This window comes from Physcomitrium patens, chromosome 24, assembly GCF_059467195.1.
Source record: "Physcomitrium patens ecotype Gransden chromosome 24, ASM5946719v1, whole genome shotgun sequence".
Taxonomy (NCBI): domain Eukaryota; kingdom Viridiplantae; phylum Streptophyta; class Bryopsida; order Funariales; family Funariaceae; genus Physcomitrium; species Physcomitrium patens.
In genome coordinates this window covers 3545238-3566825 of record NC_143433.1, presented here as the reverse complement: position 1 = coordinate 3566825, position 21588 = coordinate 3545238, and the positions used below count along the sequence as shown (strand labels likewise).

The 21588-nt window shown below is 42.6% G+C and overlaps 4 protein-coding genes across 10 annotated transcripts; 3 read left to right on the top strand and 1 right to left on the bottom strand.

Annotated features, from left to right (window-relative positions):
• Positions 1-1079: 1079 nt before the first annotated feature.
• LOC112276676 (uncharacterized) lies at positions 1080-10890 on the top strand. 5 transcript variants are annotated; one of them, XR_016500491.1, is made up of 10 exons: positions 1080-2136; positions 2774-6457; positions 6858-7008; positions 7378-7440; positions 7662-7984; positions 8410-8789; positions 8935-8998; positions 9164-9614; positions 9738-9888; positions 10311-10890. XR_016500491.1 is itself a non-coding variant. In XM_024508214.3 (6 exons), the coding sequence occupies exons 2-6, from the start codon at positions 3591-3593 to the stop codon at positions 8458-8460; spliced, it is 3228 nt and encodes a 1075-aa protein (XP_024363982.1). In that variant the 5' UTR covers positions 1085-2136; positions 2774-3590; the 3' UTR covers positions 8461-8869. The 5 variants fall into 5 exon arrangements, 1 of the variants encoding a protein (XP_024363982.1); XR_016500490.1 differs by having other exon boundaries at positions 9738-10210; XR_012216682.2 differs by having other exon boundaries at positions 9738-10890.
• A 2502-nt stretch (positions 10891-13392) lies between these two features.
• Positions 13393-16164, top strand: LOC112276293 (U-box domain-containing protein 1). The gene has a single exon (XM_024507428.3). The coding sequence runs from the start codon at positions 13964-13966 to the stop codon at positions 16001-16003; it is 2040 nt and encodes a 679-aa protein (XP_024363196.1). The 5' UTR covers positions 13393-13963; the 3' UTR covers positions 16004-16164.
• A 989-nt stretch (positions 16165-17153) lies between these two features.
• LOC141044888 (protein POLLENLESS 3-LIKE 2-like) lies at positions 17154-18945 on the bottom strand. 3 transcript variants are annotated; one of them, XM_073530973.2, is made up of 2 exons: positions 17858-18945; positions 17154-17751 (listed from the first exon to the last, which is right to left on the bottom strand). In XM_073530973.2, exons 1-2 carry the CDS (start codon positions 18164-18166, stop codon positions 17521-17523), a joined length of 540 nt encoding a protein of 179 aa, XP_073387074.1. In that variant the 5' UTR covers positions 18167-18945; the 3' UTR covers positions 17154-17520. The 3 variants fall into 3 exon arrangements, with proteins under 3 accessions (XP_073387074.1, XP_073387075.1, XP_090103287.1); XM_073530974.2 differs by having other exon boundaries at positions 17154-17742; XM_090247161.1 differs by having other exon boundaries at positions 17154-17473.
• Positions 18946-18992: 47 nt separating this feature from the next.
• LOC112276575 (uncharacterized) lies at positions 18993-20832 on the top strand. Its single transcript, XM_024507988.3, has 2 exons — positions 18993-19977; positions 20357-20832. The coding sequence occupies exons 1-2, from the start codon at positions 19735-19737 to the stop codon at positions 20519-20521; spliced, it is 408 nt and encodes a 135-aa protein (XP_024363756.1). The 5' UTR covers positions 18993-19734; the 3' UTR covers positions 20522-20832.
• Positions 20833-21588: the final 756 nt, after the last annotated feature.

Below are 21588 nucleotides of genomic sequence, written 5' to 3'. Positions count from 1 at the left end.
AATGGATTAATTTTGATAAATTACGACAAAGTCACTTTCATTGTTGTTTTATTATTATTATTACTAACCTTAGACGTTTTATGAATTTGACTTGAAAGTGAATAAAATTTCAGCACCTCAAAATATATCAAAATATACTTCTTATGGTCTGAGAAAGAATAAATTCAAATTATGCAAGAGACAAAACTTTGAAAACTAATAAGTAGTTGAGAAAAAAACTAAAAAGTCAATAATCAATATTTTTGTTATTTAGTAATATGGTGTTGAAACATTTGTAATATGGTGTTGAAACATAGCTTAAAGAATTCAATTTTTTACTCATTTGAATGAAGACCAAAAGAAATTAAGGACACCAAAAGTTTAAGTTATCTTAGAACAATGAAGAAAATTTACATTAAATATTTTATTAGAGTGTAAAGCACAATATAATATGTACTGATTAGTTATTGTATCTAAGTCAGAATTATGTTACAATTATCATTATTATTATTTGACATTAAATTTTGTTAAATATCTATTACTAAATTTAAAATGGAGTTAAAATAAAGTTTTTTTACTCTAGAAAGATCTGCTTTTCTTCAATAATAAGTGAAACATTTAGGCTACATGTACACCCCAAATTGCTATACACACACCCATTATACCTATATGCACCCCAATGCCTCTAATTGGCTACTTTGCTCAAATATTGTGATATGGGTCATGAGTACAATATCACAATATAACACACACAATATAACAAGGTTTAAAGCATGCTCTTGACTTAGTCCCAATGCAAGTCCTATTGGGACTAACACTTGCACTAAAGGCAAGGTAAAGGGTTGCAAGTGAGTGATCAATTTAATAAACCAACTAATTAGATGCCTCTATTTTCTTAGATGTGTGTAGCAATTTGGGGTGTGCATGTAGCTTGCACCTAAGTAAAAAGAGTGAAGCTTCAATTCTTTAAATATTCTTTATATTCATGTTTAAAGCAAACATTCATTATGTATTGTATTTTGATCAATATCATTTTTCAATATTAAGAGATATCTTTTTTAATGAAGTCTAAAACATAAGATGGTACTTCCTTGTAAATACAAGCATCAATACATACATTCTTTCAGGCTTTTTCTTGTTGCACCATCATGACAAGTAACTAAAGTATTATAAAAAAAATATTGTCAATTAGTAATACTCCTACTACTACTTTATTCTCATTTTACCACCACAAACATTATGCCAGTTTAAATCAAACACATTCAATTTACTTAGAGTAGAATCAAATAAAATGAAAAAGAAAGAAAGAAAAAGCAATGTTAAAAAGTTTGAGAACAGGACAAAGATCCAAAAAAGAAAAAGGAACGGAAAAGAAATGATAAATGCGAATTAGGGCCCACGGAATTGGTAGAGTTAGGGGGCCCTCGTGCACCGAAGACCGCATTATCCGCGGCCACACCCGCCGGTTTCCCCAACGAGGAGAGGAGCCCTTCGCCGCATAATTGTGGAAGAAAGCTGCCGGGCACCGAAGACCGGGCTCTCTTCGGCCACTCCCGCCAATTTCTGCAAAAAAGAAAGGGAGCCCTTGGCCGCATTTCTGTGGAATCATGTTGCCGCGACGAGGGAAGGAGGCAGGCCGATGGTTTGCTTCCCCAAGCGTCGCGAGCGGCTTTTAGGTTTTATACTTGTTATTTAGAGTCAGTTCAGTAGATTCACCGCATCTGACAAGTCTCGGAGTCAATGGTCGGAAAGGTTTCAGGAGAATATAATTTATTACTCCTCGAATTTTCCGAGAAGTAGATTACTCGGGAAATTCTTCGCATCGTGTGGGGTCGCTGTTTTGTGAGGCTCTTTTCGTTGGCTGGGAGTATATTATTGTGCGTTTCTAGAGACGGAGCTTCGTGAAGCCCTGCTTCGTGCACAGTGTGCCCTGGATTAACCTTAGGTTTTGCAATCCAGTGTCGAATGTCGTCCTAGATGTTGGAGATTCTGGTTTCTACAACGTTAGCGATGTAGCGTCTGTGTAAGTACTGGATAGTGTGATGAGCACATCGAAACCTTCTGAACGAGTCGAGTTGGGAAACTCTTCATGCTCGATTCAATTTTTTGTGAAGTTTAGCAGACCTCAATTCTGGAGCTGTTGCATCGTGCACGGAGGTGAGCGCCTCTGTTTTGCCGCCGCTATTGACTTAGTCGCCGTAGCTTGTAAGACGGTGTTATTGGAGTATGGGAGGCATTTGTTCGGAATTCAGGGGAGATATCAGAGTGCGATGTGCTGAATTTTTTTCTTTTTTCTTTTTTCTTTTTTATTGAATTTGTGTTCTTATATATGTCTGCTATGGAGTTTTTCTCACATTACACTCTTAGCTTTGGAATTCTGAGGAGTGCTAGTGGATTTTCAATTGCCTGGTTAGATTTTTCCCGTGTTGATTTGCGCAGTCTGTTGGTGTAAATTAGGTCTTGAGGTGTACTCTCGTGTTTGTATTCTGAATTTCATTGTGTACGCAAGAAAACTAAATTCGAAGATGTCTAGCGATTAGATCGCATCCAGTCTTGGTAGATTAGTGGCAATCATCATGTTTATGGAACTGTGGAGCTTTGCACAGTATTTAGTTGGATTGCTCGTGCTCGGTCTGTAGTCGACACAAGATGATTCTTTGGTTGACTAATCTGCTCTTTGCCTACGAGAAAATTCCATTCTGTTCGTTAATCTTCTTATCATAAATCTCTGGCTCTTCATTCGAAAGCTTAAGTCAAAGACGCCAGAGTTATCAACGAGAATTGCTATGTGCAGACCAGGAGAAACGAAATGGATAACTGGAGTAAACCGATTACGTTCTTTGAGGGTGGCACCTTAGGACTGCGCATGTGAGCGCGAGTGTAAGTGATGAATTTATGAAGTCGACCGTATACTTCAGGGCTCCAGCAGGATGGCAGGAGCTCTAGAAGCCTTCTTTACTTGATGGCGGAAAAAGTGGCTAATCTCTAATGCTTCTGGGGAACCCTAGAGTTAAATAGTGTTTTCGCAAGAGAAAGGCAAGGAAGCAATGTCATCCAGAACTCTAGCGGTATAATTGAAAGTTCAGAGGAGCTTGGGGAATCGTGTAGGAGGCATGAAAATGGAATTGGGAAGCTGATCGTATCATGTGGAAGACTTAAAGAATTAGTGTTCAAATTATTCCCCTAGAGATTGAAAAAGCTGCATAGGGACGAACAGCAGGATTGGTGGTTCTGGTGATTTGGAGATTCGAGAAAGAGAGAACTACGAAACGGTGCTCGAAGATTTGCAGGTTGTCAGAATGAGCTAGTTCCTACTGTGATCGTTGTCAAACCTGCCAACCTGGAGGATATTTCAGGGCAAGTTTCTGAGGGGCTGTATATGAGGTCATCATCTGGAGAGGAAGAACACTCATCAAATGGTGCCAAGCTTTGTCTTAAAGCAACTGAGGGATTTAGCTGCTGAAGAAGGTGATTTGGAAGCCAGGTTCCTGAGAATTGAGCATATTGTCGAGGGTCAGGTTGAATTTGAACAGCTAATCAATGAAATGTGGTTCAGTATGCGTGCTGAGAACGAAGCACAGGGGATGGAATGAAAAGAGAGTGGTTTTGAAATGGAAAGATATGAGGAACAGATTGAAGATGAAGTTGGGATATTGCAGGGGAAGATTCGGCGGCTAGAGGACGAGTTGCGTCTTAGTCTTTCTAGAAAGGACTTCGTCCTGCAGAAGAAGCAGAATGAGATCGACGACATCATGCAGAGCATGCTAGGTAATAAGCGCGTTAGTGATGAATCAAGACTGGAAGTTGCAGCTGACAGAGATAGTACTGTATCCAATGATTCGATAGTGGTAGCTGCTACTTCAAATCAACAGACCGCAGCTAGCCCGCAGAAGGCTGGCTTTCTTGCGTTTGAGGAGATGGTTAAGGAAGGTGATGAACAGGCGAAGAAAGAACGGCATGTTACTCATTCCACCTCGCAGGCACCCACCTCAGAGAATGCTTTACAGCAAGATCCGCAGGGGTCGCACGAGAAGGAACGTCAGTTGGAGAGTAGATTTCTCGCCATGGAGAGGGAGGTGAGTAGGGTCTCTAGTATGCTAAGAGAGGCGGAGTTGGCCTTGTCCGTCGAGCAAGAGAGACGAAGAGAAGCACGTTTGGAAGTGGATCAAGTGCTAGAAAATTTGAAGGAAGAAAAGAGGATTCGAGGTGAATATGAAGAGAAGCTGAAAAGGTTAACGTCTTTTCTGAAGAGTATGAAGGAGAAGTTAACGCCTGATGTTGAGGATGCTGAGGAAGACGTCGCGAGCAAGCTAGCATCTGTCTCGAAGGACCTGGACAAGGAGCTGCAAAGGATGAGTTCCAAGAAGCTTAGTAAAAGAAGGTCTGAACTAATCGAACAGTCCACTCGATGGAAGTTGCAACGGGATGCAGCAGTGAAAGATAGGGATAATCTGGAAGAGAAGCTTAATTTGCAGTTGAAAAGCGAAAGGGATAGAGAAGCAGAGATGGAGGCGATGTGGGTGGAGAGAGAGAAGAATTTGATCATAAAATGCAGTCACTTGGAGGCTGCCGTCGGTCACTGGGAGTCGAAATACAAGAAACGGGACACCGAAGCGTTGCAAGAAAGGAAACTTTCTGACATTGAGCTGGAAGCATATCGTACACAATGGTCTGATGAGAAAGCTGGTTGGGAAGCGTTCGTTTTGAAACGGGAGCAATGGCTTGAGGAGCAAGTTATGAAGTGGACATCTTTGCTTGATGCCAAGGATCGAGGATTGAGTTCTCTCAAGCAGGAGCTCGAAGAGTTGGAGATATCGTTTAAAAATGTTAAGCATGCATTAGAGAATCCTCACCAGGTTCACGATCAGCCGAAACAGATGCTAGAAACTTGTTCACAAACGGATGCATCATGTGAGAGTTTCAAAGCAGACAGGAGTTCGGAAGATAGTGATGGAGAAAGCTGCCAGAGCGTTGAGAAAATTGTCCATGAGGTTGACACAATTGAGGATGAACAAGTTGCAGAACTAGATCCTGGAATATGTTGCATAGAGAAACTTAGACGAGAGAAAGAGGAACTTGAGGAAAAAGTTTCCAATACCCCAACGCTGATGGAAGAGATGCAGACTGAGTTTCAGAATAAATTGAAGCAGTTTGACATTGAGAAAAAGAATCTGGAGGTAAAATTATCATCTAAGACAGCTGAGGCAGAGGACCTGGTAGCACATCTCAATGCTAGAGAACGTCAAATTGAGGCTCTCATGCAGAAGTTTAGAAACGAAGTGTTGAGCATTGATAGAGAAGTTGAGAAAGAAAGGAAAGAAAGAGAAGAAGTGATGGAAATGCATTTTGCTGGAAAGCGCCGTCTTGTTGCAGAAATCCGTGAGAAAGAAGAAAGTTGGCAAAACGATCTGGATGCAATCACGCAAGAGTTGCTTGAATCAAGAGAGTGGGCCAGGCAGAAAGAAGAGGATATTATTAATTTAAAGGAAGATTTAGAAGCACTTGATGAGCAGAAGAAAGATGAGGAGGAGAGATTATCTAGAAGGATCCATTCTTTGTTGAAAGAAAAGGATGCTCTGACGGCTGCACTCGAGCAAGAACAAAGGACTCGGGAAGCAGCTGAGGCTGAATATCAGAGGCTCGAGGAGGAGCATATCATACTTCTTGAGGAGTTGAGTGCCGAACGACAAAGGAAGCTGGAGGGCACTGATTCCTGGGGTAACTCTAACCTGCAGGCAGCTGTTTGTCGTGTAGCCAATGTTGATAAACAAATTGAGGAAGCTATGGATGCAATTGTAAGCTTAAGAGAAGAGCTGGATAATAAAGAAACACAACTTATTCAGGCTAAGATGGATAAAGAGGCTGAGTGGGAGAGACGTCAAGCAGCTTTGGTTCAAGAATATAAGGAAATGCTAAGCATGCGAGAACAAAAATGGCAGCAGGGGTGGATGCGTAAGGAGCAAGAACTCCTAGCTGCAAACGACAAAATACTGCATCAACTAGCCGACGAACGTGGGGAAACAGCATTAGTGCGAGGAGCCCTAAGAGAGCTGGAATGGTCTATCAAGCATGGTGACATCGATGTTAAAGCCAAGTTAGCGAATATATCTAAGAAGGAAGGAATGGTGAAGGTACATGCATCGCACTTGGAGGAGGTGGATCAGTATATACTGGATCTTCAAAAAAAATTGGAAGAGTCGGAGAAGAAACGAAAAAGTGCTGAGATTGCTGCATCAGTACGAGAATTGAAAAGAGGAGCTAGCCTTGATGCTGTTCTCATTCAAGGGGACAGGGACAGGTCGTTACCAAACATGGTCAGGCATGACGGACTTCTCACATCACATCTTTCTTTGGAGGGTGGAACGGAAAGCTTGCGAATACGCACAAAATCTTCTCTTGGAGATAGAAATGGGCGTAGTTTTTCCAGTATCAGGGAGATCCAGCCAGCCGCATACTGGGATGTCGAAAATCTCAGCGGGTACATCCCTCTGCCGGCCTTTTCACGGTTTTTATTTCTTGCATTTTTTTTGCATAAGAACAGAAGATGGATATGCAAAGCAATTTCGTGCTGCTGAACACTCAGTTTTATGGGATTAGATGTTTCCTTGGATAACTTTGTAGGTGAGTTATGTACTTGATCTGAAGTGTCAGCAGTATAGTAAGGCTCTTATTTATTCTTCCAATGTGAATTTCGTGGAACTTGGAAAGGGAGCTTATTATGAACTATTTCCCAGGTTGATGTGCTGTTCGTACAGCCTCGCTGCTTTACTTTTTCAGTAGGAGTTCCTGCCTCTTTCTTCTGGTTGTTAGGTTTGTATAGATGAACAAAGGGCAGTGTGCATGTACTTCTTGATAATGATGAGTTCTTTTGAGTGCAGTGCTGGGCGTCACGGTGGCAGTGTCGGCTCTAGCACTAGTCACGGTCAGCCTCGCGATGATTACTCTCTTTCAGTCTTGCCTCCTGTTTCACCTGGACGACGGCAGCAAAAGTGGCTTGTTGATGCTGCTTGGTTGGAAAATGTCCGCAAGGTATTTAAGAGCTTCGTACATTAATAGAAATGGGTTCTTGTGAGAGCGTCTTGTTCAGGAGCGATTCTCTGAGCAGCCCCAAGATGATGATGATAGGAAAAAAAAAGTAGAAGCATTAGCAGTGTTATTAAACTAAAGAACGTAAATCAATATTTGGTGATGTTCTCTGTACATGCTGCTCGAAGTATATACCTGTTTGTGCCAGGAGGACTTTTTGAGTGAGAATCCATGGCACAAACAATTTGATTAACCCTGCAATTCAGGAAAATGTTGCAAATTTGTGAACAGTGATGTACAAATCTTTTTCAATGCTCACAGTACTGTCAGTTGTGAGAGAGTAACTTAATAGAAGTTGGTGTTTTGATTCAGGAGCAAACATTTTTACGGCAACAGCTTGAAATTGAGCGACAGCGGCTCTGTTCATTTGGTCAGGTGGGCATAACTTTCTTGCATGGAAATTATTCTTTTGGCTTTCCTTTTGGCTGTGCAAGCTTGTGACATATTTATCTGGATTGTGTATATTCTAAAATCTTTGTTACGAAGTTGTATGTTCCATTTAACGCTGGATTTCTACGGACATTGAATTGTTGGTTGTAATTTCATGTCAGTTCATGGAAATTTTTAAAGTTGATAACCCTCCAATGGATTGGTAGGTCGATGCGGAGAATAGGTTGATAGAAGCAGCGGTTGTACGGGCTATGGAGGAGAAGCACGAGAGCGAGTCCAAAGTCCTGGATTTGCAACAGGAGGTGCGCTGGTCCCAACCAAATCCTCTCTTCTTTTGCACTCCCGGTTTGCATGCTATAACAAGCTGCTCATCACCCAGAGGCCCTTCGACAAAGGATCTGTCAAGCCATAATTCAGTATTCCCGAAACTTTCAGGAGAATTGTGAAGGTCATTACAGTGATTTAAAACGTCAATGTGCTGTTCCCGTTCAGGGGAAGCTATCCCACCGGCTGTTATCTGTGCTTTTTGGTAGGTTTTCTTACGGTTCTCTAGTCAAACATAAGATAATAAATACCTCAAACATAGAATAATAACGCTTAATATTGAATGTTGATCTTTCTAAACGCCAATCCCAAAAATGTTTTAAGAGTGCAGCTCTTAGAAGTGTTGGTGTCGACTGATAGTACAACATATAAAGAAAGGTTGAAGGAAGAACATACCACGGGGAATAATAGCTTTTTGCGGATGGGGGTTGTAGATCACAATTTTTCACAAGAAACAGTATTTCACGAAGGGCCCTACAATCCATCGCAACCCTAGTTCTGACAAACGATGCAGTTAGAAATTGGAGCCTGAGATGGTTACTTTATAGCCAGGAGAAGTCCTGCCGTTTCATTAATAGTGACGCACCTTGTTAAGCTGTGGACATGTTACCCTGTTGTTGGTGTTTACAGGTATTAATGCTGCGGAAGATGCTGGCTGCCAGGTCCGAGACAGCCTGTTGATTACATTCTTAGTTTGAAATGTACCATGTGTCAGCTTGCTGCAAATTTTGTAGAGCACATTCACAGATGGGGAACGAGCTACGTTTTTCTAGCACTTCTAAGAGTTCATGATTCACTCATGATTGTGATAAAAATCACACTTGAAGTGGACTTCCAAATTTACTACTATGTGTGATCTCGTATCATGCATGCACACTGGTTCTCAGCGATTTGCGAAGTACCTACGGCTGCTGATCTTTTCCAGATGATAACTCTGGAAACCTGAAGAGTTTATTTTGGCCATCTTTGAGTGGCTACTGTACTTACCCACCAAAGCAGGAAAGTTTTGGGTAGGGTTGATACTGTTTCCTTGTGTATCATGTATCCACTATTACATAATCACTTTCCTCACAAAGAGGAAATCTCTAAAGCAGACGTTCATTTCTAGTCCTCAGGACTTGGTTGGGACTGAATTGCTACCGATGAATTGTGTAGGCCTGTGCCAAGAATGAACATGAGTGATTGTCACAGGTTGAATGAAGGCTGAACCAATTCATGGGTTAGAAGCACTTCCTCAACCTTTTGTTTTCAATCTCTTGCTTCTGGTATATTTTTAATTTCTTGCCTGCCACGTTAGTGGAGATGCTCCATTAAAAAGAGACCTTGACGAGTATAACGACTTAAGCGAACCCTTACTAAGCAGAGATTGTTTTGACAAACCCAGGAACTGGTACTGCACAATCGCACCTTGAAACATAGCCTTAAGCAGAATATCAAAATTTTGTCGCTGAGTTGTAATGACTGTGGGTGCAAATTCGTACAAGCGAGTTCAACCTTGTACAAGCTTTATCGAAACCACGCCGCACCGCAGGTATGTGTGCATAAATATTTATCTAGTCATTCTGTGAGATGCTAACACACGGTACTAACCAATCTAATTCTCCTAATCAACGTGGATGAGGAAGCACCGCTCAACTAGCTGCCATTCCTCGTTTCTAGAGGTGCATTCCAGCAGTATCCTTCTACTACCCGTATTGAACCCTCTGGAGAAACGAGACTCTTCACACACACGATACGTAATTCTGTAGCAATGACCCAGGCGGTCCTTTCCAGCTGCTTTGTTGCTTCTAATGCCTAGACGCTGCGGATGACCCTCCTCTGGCGTGGCTAGAATGGTACGTAACAATACTGGACAGTGATACCCCTCTTCGTTGCTGAATAAGTAGGTCCAGATTGGACAGGTTTTCATTCATGCTGTCCTTGGCAACTCCTTCACGACGATGGTGGGGGCGGCGCAGAGACCAAGTTCCAGTGGTCATGGCTATGGGTTTCCAAGGCAGCAAGCTGGACGGAACAAGGAGATGCGTTTTTTAGTGGGGGGTATGATTACGAGGGAGGTACTTTCACACAAACTCACCCAATGAAGCATGCGCAGCGTGTGTCTGCCCAGTAAGCGCTCCATCCTCGAAGCTCCCCACTACTCCATCTCCTAAATCTGGTAGAAATTTTCTCGGCTGCTTTTAGCCTTTCTCGAAACCTATGCAGCTGACCAAAATCGCCCCAGTCTGTGAACGCTGCGGAGTGGACCGAATACTTGAATTTGCAGCTTCACCGCCTGTTTTGATACCCCAGTCGCAAAATCCTCGCACCGCTGACAACAGTCACTTTAGGTGGAGATCTGAGATCAGCTCTGTCTAGTTGCGGTGATGACCCGAAATTACTCCCAATGGCTCGTCTGGCGAGCGCCTCAACCACCGAGCCACACGTCTGGGTACTGCGCATGTGCAGAGACAATGGAAATTCGCGAGCATATTTTTATTTTTTCCTTTATTTTTTCTTTTTCCCATTTGCTGCTTTGCTTCTTTCCGTAGATGGAGATCCGCTTCGTCTCTTCATTGGAACAGCACCCAGCGATAAAAACAAACGATGCTTCATTCAACTAAGCTCGTCATCCACCTGAGCACTCGAAAGGCGCCGGAATTTACTGGAATCACACAGGCGGTCCAGCCAGGTCCATGGATTGTGAGCTAAGTTTAGAGGCAGAAGAGGAGGAGAAGGAAGAGGGTAGAATTGGCACTAGGTTTAGAGGTGGAGATGGAGGCGGCTACACCAAACCTCCCCCTAGGGTCATGGTGTGCGGCAAACTTAACTTTGAAACGGCCTTGGCCTTCTCACCCCATTCATGGCGCAGTACCACATGGCTCACAGTCCCCTTCTTCCCTCTTCTGCATCCATCTCCTCCTTCATCCACCTTCGTACCCAACGGGGGGTGTTTCACCAAATATTACCCCTCCATCACTCACTCTTTATTATTGCGTTTGGACTTAGGATAACTTACTGCATTGTGACTTCATTGAAAATATACTTTACAAGTATTTTAGATAGCTTATACTAATCGTTGTTGTTATTAAAAAAAATAAATTAAAAAGGAAAAAGTGGTTTACATGTCCAGTAATGGTAACAACCTTTGCTTAATGGTGGGTTTTATTTTATTCATTTCAAACCATGAATTTCTATAATGTAGAATTCCGCTTCAGGTGAAACTATTGGATGTTCTTCGTCTTTTGTTTGTTTCTTTGATTTTGTTTTTTTGGTATTTTATTGTGTATTTCAACTCGTGATCGTATACATAAGAACGAGGGAAATACGAAAGTATGGCGCTGTTCGTAGGAGTGAGTTAGGGAGAGAGAGAGTATGGTAGCATTCGAGGAGTCGGTGTCAGAAGCGCCAACGGCAAGAGAGTTCACGAGGCGCCGTCGATGGAGAGAGGGAGCCATGTGCGTGAACTTCAGTTGCAGAGCATCCCGCCGGCATCGCACATCGGCGCCGTTGATTGTGCTCTTTGTTCTGTCCTGAAATTTCCCCAGCTCACCGAAATTGTAGCCCGATTTCTTCGTTTTCGCTTGCTGGTAGTCGGTTCAAAAACATTTGTGTGTCTGTGTATACGTGTTCATGTACATACAGACCCCGTGAGAAGTTAAAACACCAGTGATTTCTTAAATGTTGATAATAAATGAACCTTTTAGGTTAAAATAGTATTAGGGAATGTTGTTTTCTGTGTGTGTGGATACAATGATAATTTTCTTTTTAATTTAGAGTATCCACTTGTTTGTTTGTGCTTTTGGGCTACAGAGGAATAGGTATTCAGCTCTTACAATGGTGATTTTTTTTTTTTTTTTTTTTTTTTTTTTTTCATTCATGGTTGGATTTTGGGCAATTTTAACAAATTAATTATATGCTTGTTTTTGCTCACACTCTTGTGTTTGCAAATTTTGGAATGAGGGGAATAGAAGCCAATGGGGCCAAGGGATGAGCCAAGGTATGAGCCAAGTTAGGGCCAAGGGAAAGGATTAGAGAGAAGCGATTAAGCACCAAAAGGGGGGGATCAAAACATAACTATATCATAGATAGTCTATGGTGTACATGACTAGAATCAAGCTCAAGACCATTCTAAAGCTAATAGTATCCTTAGCCATTTGCACCAACCTTTCCAAATGCACACTTTGGACTATTATCTTGCATTATTTGAACTAGTCAGGGTTCTATCTAGCCTACTACATATTCATTGCCCAAAGATAGTTGGTTAGGTAAAACCACAATTGATATTGCATATATATATATATATATATATATATCTTTTTTGAAGAACGTTAAGGCTTAAACTATGCAATCATTTAATTAATATTGCAAATATTTGTATGCTTTCATAAATAATAGTACATTTTATAAATACATATTGTGCTAAATATATATTAAGTGGTATACTTTTGCTTTAGATTTTATGAAGTTATTACTACATTGCTATGCAAGTGATACACAATTATTATTATTATTATTATTATTATTATTATTTTATCTAATATATAGAGATTTATTGTTTTTCTTGTTCAACATATTGATTACAATATATTCTTGCTAAGCAATTATGATACAATAAATCTTGGAACAGTTTCAATAAAAATGTGATAGTCTAAGATTAGATAGCAAAAAATTTACATATGAATATATTCATAAAATGAAAACATTTTCTTTTTCTTTTTCTTTTTTATATGTAGTGAAGATTACTTTCCATTTGCATGTTGGGAACAATTGCATTACATGATTTGGAATTAGAACAATTAGGTGATATTACTTTTATTTTTTACACAGAAAGCTAGAAGAAGAAATTTACAAGCATGAAGCTAAAATTTTCAGGAGCCTTAGGAAGACTAACCTTGTAAATAGGTTAAAAATATCAATAAATAAACATATCTACTATTAAAATTTGAGTCACTAAATTCTATTGCTAGTACAAATCCAGTCAATGCAACAGAATTTTGTCATGTTAGTCTTGTGACAGCAAGCTCGCTCTTCTACATAGAAATTAAATACATTGACCAGTTTTTATCTACTAATTAAAATAACAAAATTTGCAGGTCTATTCTTCAAGTTTCATGCAAACCAACACATCTCTAAACAACATCTGTATTACCTCCTACCATTAACAAAAATATTTTTTATTAAAAAATTACGCATTTATCTATATACATATGTATAGATATATATATGCAAACAGGAAAGAAAAAGTAATCGAAAAAGACGTAAAAAAGTATAGAGCGAAGTCAAAGCTCACACTCATACTATCGTGTTACACACAGCGGGAATTCAAACCAAATCTACACAAATTCCATATGTATCGAACATCGCACAATACCATGCCGATACATACCATACCATGCCGATACATACCATACCATGCCGATACATACCATACCATGCCGATACATACCATACCATGCCGATACATACCATACCATGCCGATACATACCATACCATGCCGATACATACCATACCATGCACTATACGAACACACTAAGAGTACGGATACGAAAGCGCGCCGAATCCGTATGTATCGAGGCGTCTTTCGGCGAGTTGCGGCTGTCATGGCTCTTCGTTGTACATATAGTGCATCTGCTCCCCGAGCTATCAATGTGGCCTCTCTTCCCCTGTTGCCGCTCTATCTCCACGCCGCGGCTGGTCACCACCATTGCACTCGATTCACAGAGAACCTTGCGATTTATCAAGCATTCTGGCTCTGGATTTGGTGTTCTGACGCCTCATTGAACAGGCTTTCGGGAGGGAGACAGTTCGTGGAGATGGCGTAAAGCGTGTGGTCGGTCTAGGTCAGTGGAGTCGGGGAGATCGTGGAATTGTTAGTGAGAATGCGTGGTGGTGGTTGGATGGCGAGTAGAGAGCTCATCGCGTAGTCTGTTGTCGGATTGTTTGCCGTAGGGAAAGTCTCTGCTGGCGATCGGGTGCGACGATTTCACAGTGGAAGAATTGTGGCATGCTCTGGGAAGTGTTTGGCGTGAATTTCGAGTTAGAGGAAGGTGGAAAGCTGGAGGTGGAGTTCTAGGTGACAGACGGATGTTGTACTCTGGATCGTGATGGATTGGAGGGGCTGCAGGTAGAGATTGGGACATGAAATGTGTGGACTAACGATCGCGGTAGTCTGGGAGTAAGCGAAAGGCAATAGCTGCTGCCATGACGACCATGTCGCCTCCATCCGCGATCCTGTCATCTCAGGCGTTGGCGAATTCGTTAGTTGTGTTAGCGCAGCAGGTTGCTAACTGTGGCAGATCTCAAGTGTGTCAAAAGCGGAATGCGGCGAATCTTTCCCGTAGAATTAAGCTGTTGTCTCCGTTGTTTGAGGAGGTACGGGACATGAATCCACCAATGCCCCCATCAGCTCTTATCTCTTTCCGTGAGATTTACCACGTAATGATGAAAACTAAGGAAATGATAGAAGCTTGTGGTGAAGCTAGCGTCTTCTTATCAATCTTTCGGAATAAATCCACTTCGGAGAAGTTCGAAAAATTAACAGGCAGCCTGGCAGATGCTTTAGAGATATTGCCTTTAGATCTTCTTGATATTTCTGACGAAGTCAGAGAGCAAGTGGAGCTAGTTAAGATGCAGGTTCAAAGAGCGAAGCTGTTTGTGGATTCACTAGAGGATGCGCTTGCGGAGGAGGTGATCGAGCTTCTAGCACGAGTTGAGAGAGAAGAGGAGCCTGACACTAGACAATTGCAAAGTTTATTTGCTAATTTGGGGCTTAAAAATGCTAGAGAATGTGAGAAAGAACTACAGAAGATGGAGACGCAATCGGAGTCGGACGATGACTCGGAACACAGTCTCGCTTCAGTCACCAACCTCATAGGGTTTGTCCGGTATGGCAGGTGTGTCCTGTACGGGGTCACGGAGATGGAAGATAGCAACTGGTCTCAAGAGTCATCTGTCGAAGACTCTTGTGAATTCTCTTCGAGTGGAAGAGTTGATGTCATTGCGAATCCACCCGATGAGTTCCGTTGCCCTATCTCACTCGACCTCATGCGTGATCCCGTGATTGTTGCCTCTGGTCAGACATACGATCGGGTATCAATTTCAAAATGGATTGAGGAAAATCATACCACATGCCCTAAGAGTGGACAGAAGCTTGGACATCTGAATTTGATTCCTAATTATGCTCTGCGGAGCTTGATAACTCAGTGGTGTGAGGATAATCATGTTCCATTCGATAAGCCTGAGAAGAGCTCCAAAGGCGGAGCAGGTAACAATCAGGTTGCGAGCTCTAAGGCCGCTCTTGAAGCAACCAAAATGACAGCGTCCTTTTTGGTAGGTAAACTCGCGACTGGGTCTCCCGAGGTGCAGAAACAGGTTGCATATGAACTTCGATTGCTTGCCAAATGTGGCGCAGACAACAGAATGTGTATAGCAGACGCAGGAGCGATTCCGTACCTGGTTACGCTTCTTTCTTCGAAGGATCCAAAGACACAAAAAAATGCCGTGACTGCGCTTCTCAACCTCTCAATCTATGACAAGAACAAGTCTTTGATCATCAATGCTGGTGCCCTGGACCCTATCATAGCTGTCCTCAGGTTTGGAGGGAGCATGGAGTCGAGAGAAAATGCTGCAGCAACGCTATTCTCCTTATCAGTGGTGGATGAATATAAGATAGTTATTGGAAAGAGACCTGATGCTATTTCTGGCCTTGTGACACTGCTTCGAGATGGGACACCGCGGAGGGGAAAGAAAGATGCAGCTTCTGCCCTATTCAATCTTGCCGTTTATCATGGCAACAAGTCACCTATTGTTAATTCAGGTGCTGTTGCGGTCCTAGTTTCGCTCCTCAGTGAAGACGAGGCTGGAGTTGCAGACGATGCGTTAATGGTCCTAGGCCTTGTGGCAGGATCTACTGAAGGCCTCACGGCTATTGCTGAGGCAAATGCTATTCCAATCTTGGTCCGCCTGTTGAGAGTAGGTACTCCGAAAGGGAGAGAAAATGCAATCGCTGTGTTGCTCGTACTCTGCAGAAGTGGGGGAGAAAAAATGGTTACTGCTGCGATTGAGTGCAGCACTGCAGTTTCTTCACTGTGCTCGCTTCTAACGATGGGCACTCCACGAGCGAAGCGTAAAGCAAGCTCCTTACTAAAGCTTATACACAAAAGGGAGCCAGAACACCATAACCCTCCGAGCGCCAATTTTATTTCTAACGCTCATTTCGGGCAGTTGGCTACCAGGCAGTAAGCGTAGCGAGCTGTGTAAAATCTAGTTACTTCCTTATAGGATATAGAGGATCGAGAGTAAAGTAAACTTTTGCACTCATCGCAGCACATTTTTTGTGCTCCTGTATACGATAGCAAAATCTGTAAATTTCATTTTCATCCAAGAATTTTGATGGAAATTCAGCAAGAGTGTCAAATATTTCTTTCATCCTCTGGATTTACCTTCTGGGGTTTGAGTGCATGCCCTGGCGTAATTCTGCCGAAGTACCCTGTCGAGGAGGAAATATCAGAGTTGAAAGTCCTGGTCGCGATCATAGTATTACACAGCGATCAATTGTTCCGACTCCGGAAACAGTGTAAGTCCAGTTCGTTTGAAAACTCATCATCGCCGTGGTTAGTATGCTTGTACTACAGCATATCAATTTACATTTGCCTTTCCATTCAAAACTTGCATGTATGTACCTAGGAATGGTTACAAACAAACTCGTTGCTGATTCTGCAATAAACCTTCTAGCCTGACTTGGGCTATGTGTGGGATAGACACGAGCAGATCTTCAAAACTGTAAATGTAAAGCTTTAGGTATGTGAACTAGCCGCCCTTCCCTGTACTTGTCAAAATTTCCACAATTCTACAGTGAATGTGTTGCTGGTTTGAAGTCACGCATCCGATGTCAAAGTACAGATGCGCTGTCGCTCTCTGAAGTAAAAACAGCATTCTAAGACCCAATGAGTAAATGCACGCATGTCTCATAAAGCCAGAGGCGACAACTCCCATTTTGACACTGTGACAGAAATTACTCCCGCATTCTGACACTACTCAAGCCAATCTTGACCTTCAACCTACCCTTCTGGAGACGCAAATGAGGACAACAGATTTAAAAACCGCATGAACTGCCTGTGATTCAACACTATCATGCACCGCCTGTATTTAAATGAAGTAAGACACACAATGCAAAAGCTCAAGTGAAGGCTCAGAACGTGATCAAATATCTTGGTGACAGATATTCAAATCTCAAACTAGTTAATTATTAACACCCAAACGTCTTCGTTGCTTCATGAGATAACCTAAAGTACTAGTGGAAAAATTCACTTAAACAAGTGCTGCCACAATGGAATAATCACAATCCAACACGCATTCCAGGCACATGTATTCCATGTTAAGACAAAGGGTGTTAAGTTTATGTTTGAAAAATTCAGTTAGGATCCACTTTATTAGAAAATAGAATGCTTAGCAAAAATGATGGTAATAATAACAACATTTACAAATGCTCATTAGCTGCATCCATGAGCAACACAATCCAAGGATCACCCTCAGAGCGCACAATTTACAGATGGGCCTCCTTCCTCGCAATGGATCCATGCTGTACAAACAACATTCTCAAATTTGACGACCAGGAAAATGGCTGCGATGGTCGGAGTTGATACATGGCCTATACGCCGCTTCTGCACCAACAAAATTTGACTGCTGCATGTACGCCCAGCCGAGATTGCCCTGCAACATCACTAATGAAAGGCAGCTCAGACACATGTCCGTCTCGGTCATCCGATCGACAGACCGTCCATGCTATCATGCTTTGCTCTCAACGGTCCGATCGACAGGTGCTGATGCCCCACCAGAATACTACTCGCTTCCTGCGAGATCAAGACTTGAAACTTCTTCCCCTGCGATCTGGCCGTCTTTGAGCGTTTGACTATCCCCTGGTGGACCAGATGCAGCTTGTGCGTAAGGACGTCGATCTGGTCATCCAGCCTCCCGCATCTCTGCACTGCCTAAAAGGGACAGGTTGAGACCGCCGCTTGACCTCTACCTGGCCAAGCTGGCGCCGCAAACAGTTACCGTTAAAAAACCCCCTCTCATCTACTTTAGCCCACGCACCTTGTACAGACCGAGGAGCACGTTATCCAGAGACTCTTGGGCCTCGTCGGAGCACCTGTTACGCAACGACTTAATCGCTTCAATCGCCTCCTGTGGCCGGTTCTGCTGCTTCATTACTATGGCCATATCCTTCAGCGCACTGTCAACTCTGTCTCCCACGTTCACGGCCGTCCAGAACAGCGAAATCGCACGGTCGGGGTCCTTGTCCACCAGCGGCACAAAAACCTCATATGTCGTCTGTATAATGCATGACACCGACGTTCCTCGGCGTCCGCTCTGGTGGGCGGCTGAGGAAATCCGAGAACGCATAATCAGAGCCGTCGTCAAAACCTTGCTTGTCCATCATTATCCCTCGAACTCAGATCTACATAGTAGTGCTCAATTTTCTCATGCTATGCATCCAATACCTTTCGGTACATCTATTCCGAATTGCACATCTCAGGTCCAATGCACTTCGGTATCAATGGCAGCATCGAGTTCTGTTTCATATCTACAAGCGAAGACATGAGTTTAATTCGTACCTTTACGAGCTCTCCATGGGATTTAATGCAGAATTGTGGGGCCCATTGATGACCAGGCTGTGGTAGATCCTGCAACTGTGCACAGCTGGTTTCTTTCCCGTGACTTTAGAGTCAAGGTTTTAAACGTGTCTAATTATTCCATCCATCACATGCAATTGAAGCGAACCTGGAAAGCCTCTTGTGACTTGAAACGGACCGCTTGCCGAAGCTATTGGGCCGTCACATTCGTCGCATTCTGAATGCTTCCTTCGAGGCCATCAAGACCATTCTAGTTGGCAGATTATGCCACAGCTCCAGTGGAAAACTCTGGGTAGAGTTGTAGACGTTGCAATGAAACCGTTTCAGTAAAGGGATTGGAGGGAGAAAGTGCAAAAAGATTGACTTAAAAGGTGTCGGTACGGAGTGAAGAATCGACGAGGCGGCGGTGATGACGATGAGGCAAAGATCCGGATCGATCACATCGAACCGGCACAGCTGGCGTTGTCTTGTGGATTAGCGGTTGAAGAGCAACAGCTCCGTTCTACGCCAGACCTGGAGCTCCTGGATTTCGGCTTTGAATGCCGGGATTGGCAGTTGGCATCAAGAAATGCGCCATTTTGTAATTGATAATCTGTTAAGAAGATCTTCCATATCTAACGGACCTCTGACATTCTTTGGGCCTTCTTGTTAGTTTCGAACGCTGGGGCTGGCCGTGGGAAGAAGTTCATCCGTTATTTTGGGTTGTATGGAGGACAGTGGATGGATAATTATCGGAGTTGGGTCAACCTGTGCGTTTGTTAGTTTACGATATATTTGTAACAAAGTATATCCGACGAATAAGATAAATTCTAGTTCATTTTTTAGCATGTGGGGTTGTGATGGTTACAAGATGTAATTACAAGATGGTGGAAGATATATGACAAGAGCGGCGCACTCCCTGCAGCCTTCTTCTTCATGCCATCATCTCAATGGAGCACTCGCTCTCTGCGCGCTCCCTCTACCGTGCCCGACGCTACCATGCAGGATCCATTTGAACCGTCGTGCTTCCTGAATGGAACCCGTGCAAAGTTATCGCACTCGGATTCGGACTACACTTCGCCTGCAGATTCTGATGGGCCTCGTGTGCGAGAGAGCAGAAACGCCCAGGATTGTGCAGTGACTGGAAAATATCATATGAGGCAGCATGCGTAAACACTGCAACAGTCATTACAGACTGCGTCCACAGTCAGGAATGTCATCATTAAGCTGCCAAGTCGACTCTTGGTGCCGACTCTGCACGCAGCAGTATATCTCAGGCTGAAGTATCTCTGTGCATCAACGCAAGGCTCCTTAACCCGGTGATTGCGCAGTCCCGTAGAGCTCTGCTTTCGAAATGAAATGGTGGTGACGAGTTGGTCGCTCAGAAGGCGCTTCATTTTTAGCACCGACTATGGTCCACTCATGTTGGTTATCACTAATGGGATTCGCACTGGCCCGGCAGCCAAAGCTCAGCGTCGTGGGCGAGGAGACAACCAGGATGTATTGGCGCTTGGGGACGCAGGCACGAAAAGATGTGCTACGAAAACGAAGAGACAGTGTCCTCCGAAGACAGCGCCGAGGTCCGACTACCCACTGAACTTGGTACACACCCCACGCTAATGGATTTGCATCAAAATGCGATAACAAATTACAGTCAGGAGAGGTTATCCACAATCAAAAACAGCTTCAGAAGTCACATTTTCAATTTGAAAGTTCTAGAGTCAGAGGGGTTAGGTGATGCAAAGCGATGTTCTATGAAGTTCGTGAGTTGCTCAGGGTAATTGAGGCTTTCGAGTTGGCATAACATGGGGCTGGGCTATGGATCAAAGATTAAAGTATATAAGGACGGAATGATTCTCTGCACGTTACACCTGATGACGGTCACTGACGCCGTCACGCGTATCTATAAAGTTCCACATGGGCAGGGACGACAACACATGCAGAGTCTGGATCTGACACCGTTTCCTGATTCCCTCTGCAGGAGCTAACGGCAACGGGTGGGCAAGGTCCTGAGAGCACAACGAGAATTTTCCTGCTGCTCGCCGCGGACTGTCTCTGGATAACGTCCACTTCCTCCCGCCTGGACATGCTCGGATCAGGATCCAGCCACTGTAAAGACTGGAAACGAGACAACAGCGAAAGCTGAGATGTGTTCAGAAAAATGACTGTTGGTGCGGGTTCCTGAGCACGAGATCCATTAGCAGGCACCAGCGGCGTTTGTGATTCTCCACAGAGGTGATGCATGGAGCATCTTGTACATGGTTGCAAAAGATGTCCATAGCAGTGTGTGAGGAGGCCTTTGTGTTGAGACTACTCAGGTGAGGTGTCTCCGATGAGAGCTTCACAGTCTCTCCAAAATCCATCACTGTTGCTCAGTGAGCATCACTTTGTAGTTTGCTGTCAACTGTTTAGAGCACATTCTGGAAGGAAATGGTAATGTGATTATGTGGAGTTTTTTTTTTTTTTTTTTTTTTTTTTCATTTTTTTTAATCTTTCAATGAAATGGGTTCAGTTTTCCAAAGATCATTCACCAGAGTTTGACTAAGTGTTTTGAGTTTGTGTGTCTAGAGGGGTGGTGATTTATTCATTCAGTGCATTGGAGATTGTAATGGCATTGTTACATTTAAGTGGGTTCTGTGCTCATGGACGGTGCATGGCTTGAGTGGCATGGCATTGCCCCTTTTGTTATCTTCGTCTTTGCAAATACACTTTGATAAGAAATTTACATCTTCGATGGATTGTGTTTAATTCTTGGTTGCATGGTTTTTTGAAACATCTGATCTGTTTGTTAATTGATGGATTGATTAGAAAATTATGTTGTGCACGTTTCAAACCTTCTAAAACTCAAAAAATTATAATACATAACAAATATTTTATGATTATTAATCCATACATATATAAAAAGAGAATATGTGAATTTTTTATTTCAAATTTTATGGTGGTGAAATAATGATTTGATTAGGATCCATTCTGGTACTTTGAAGTTCTAATAATTATGTCTATTTATTTAAAAATATTTTTTTATTATAAAAACTAATTAAAAAAATTATTATATAATTTTCTTAGTTAAGTATAGCAATGAAACTATGTACAAATTTATTGATTGTAAAAGAGATCCATTGATTCTAAATGTTTGTAAATAAATATAATGAATTAGTATTATTAAAGATTACTTTTTATACATCAATTAGACTTGTAAATAAATAAAAATAA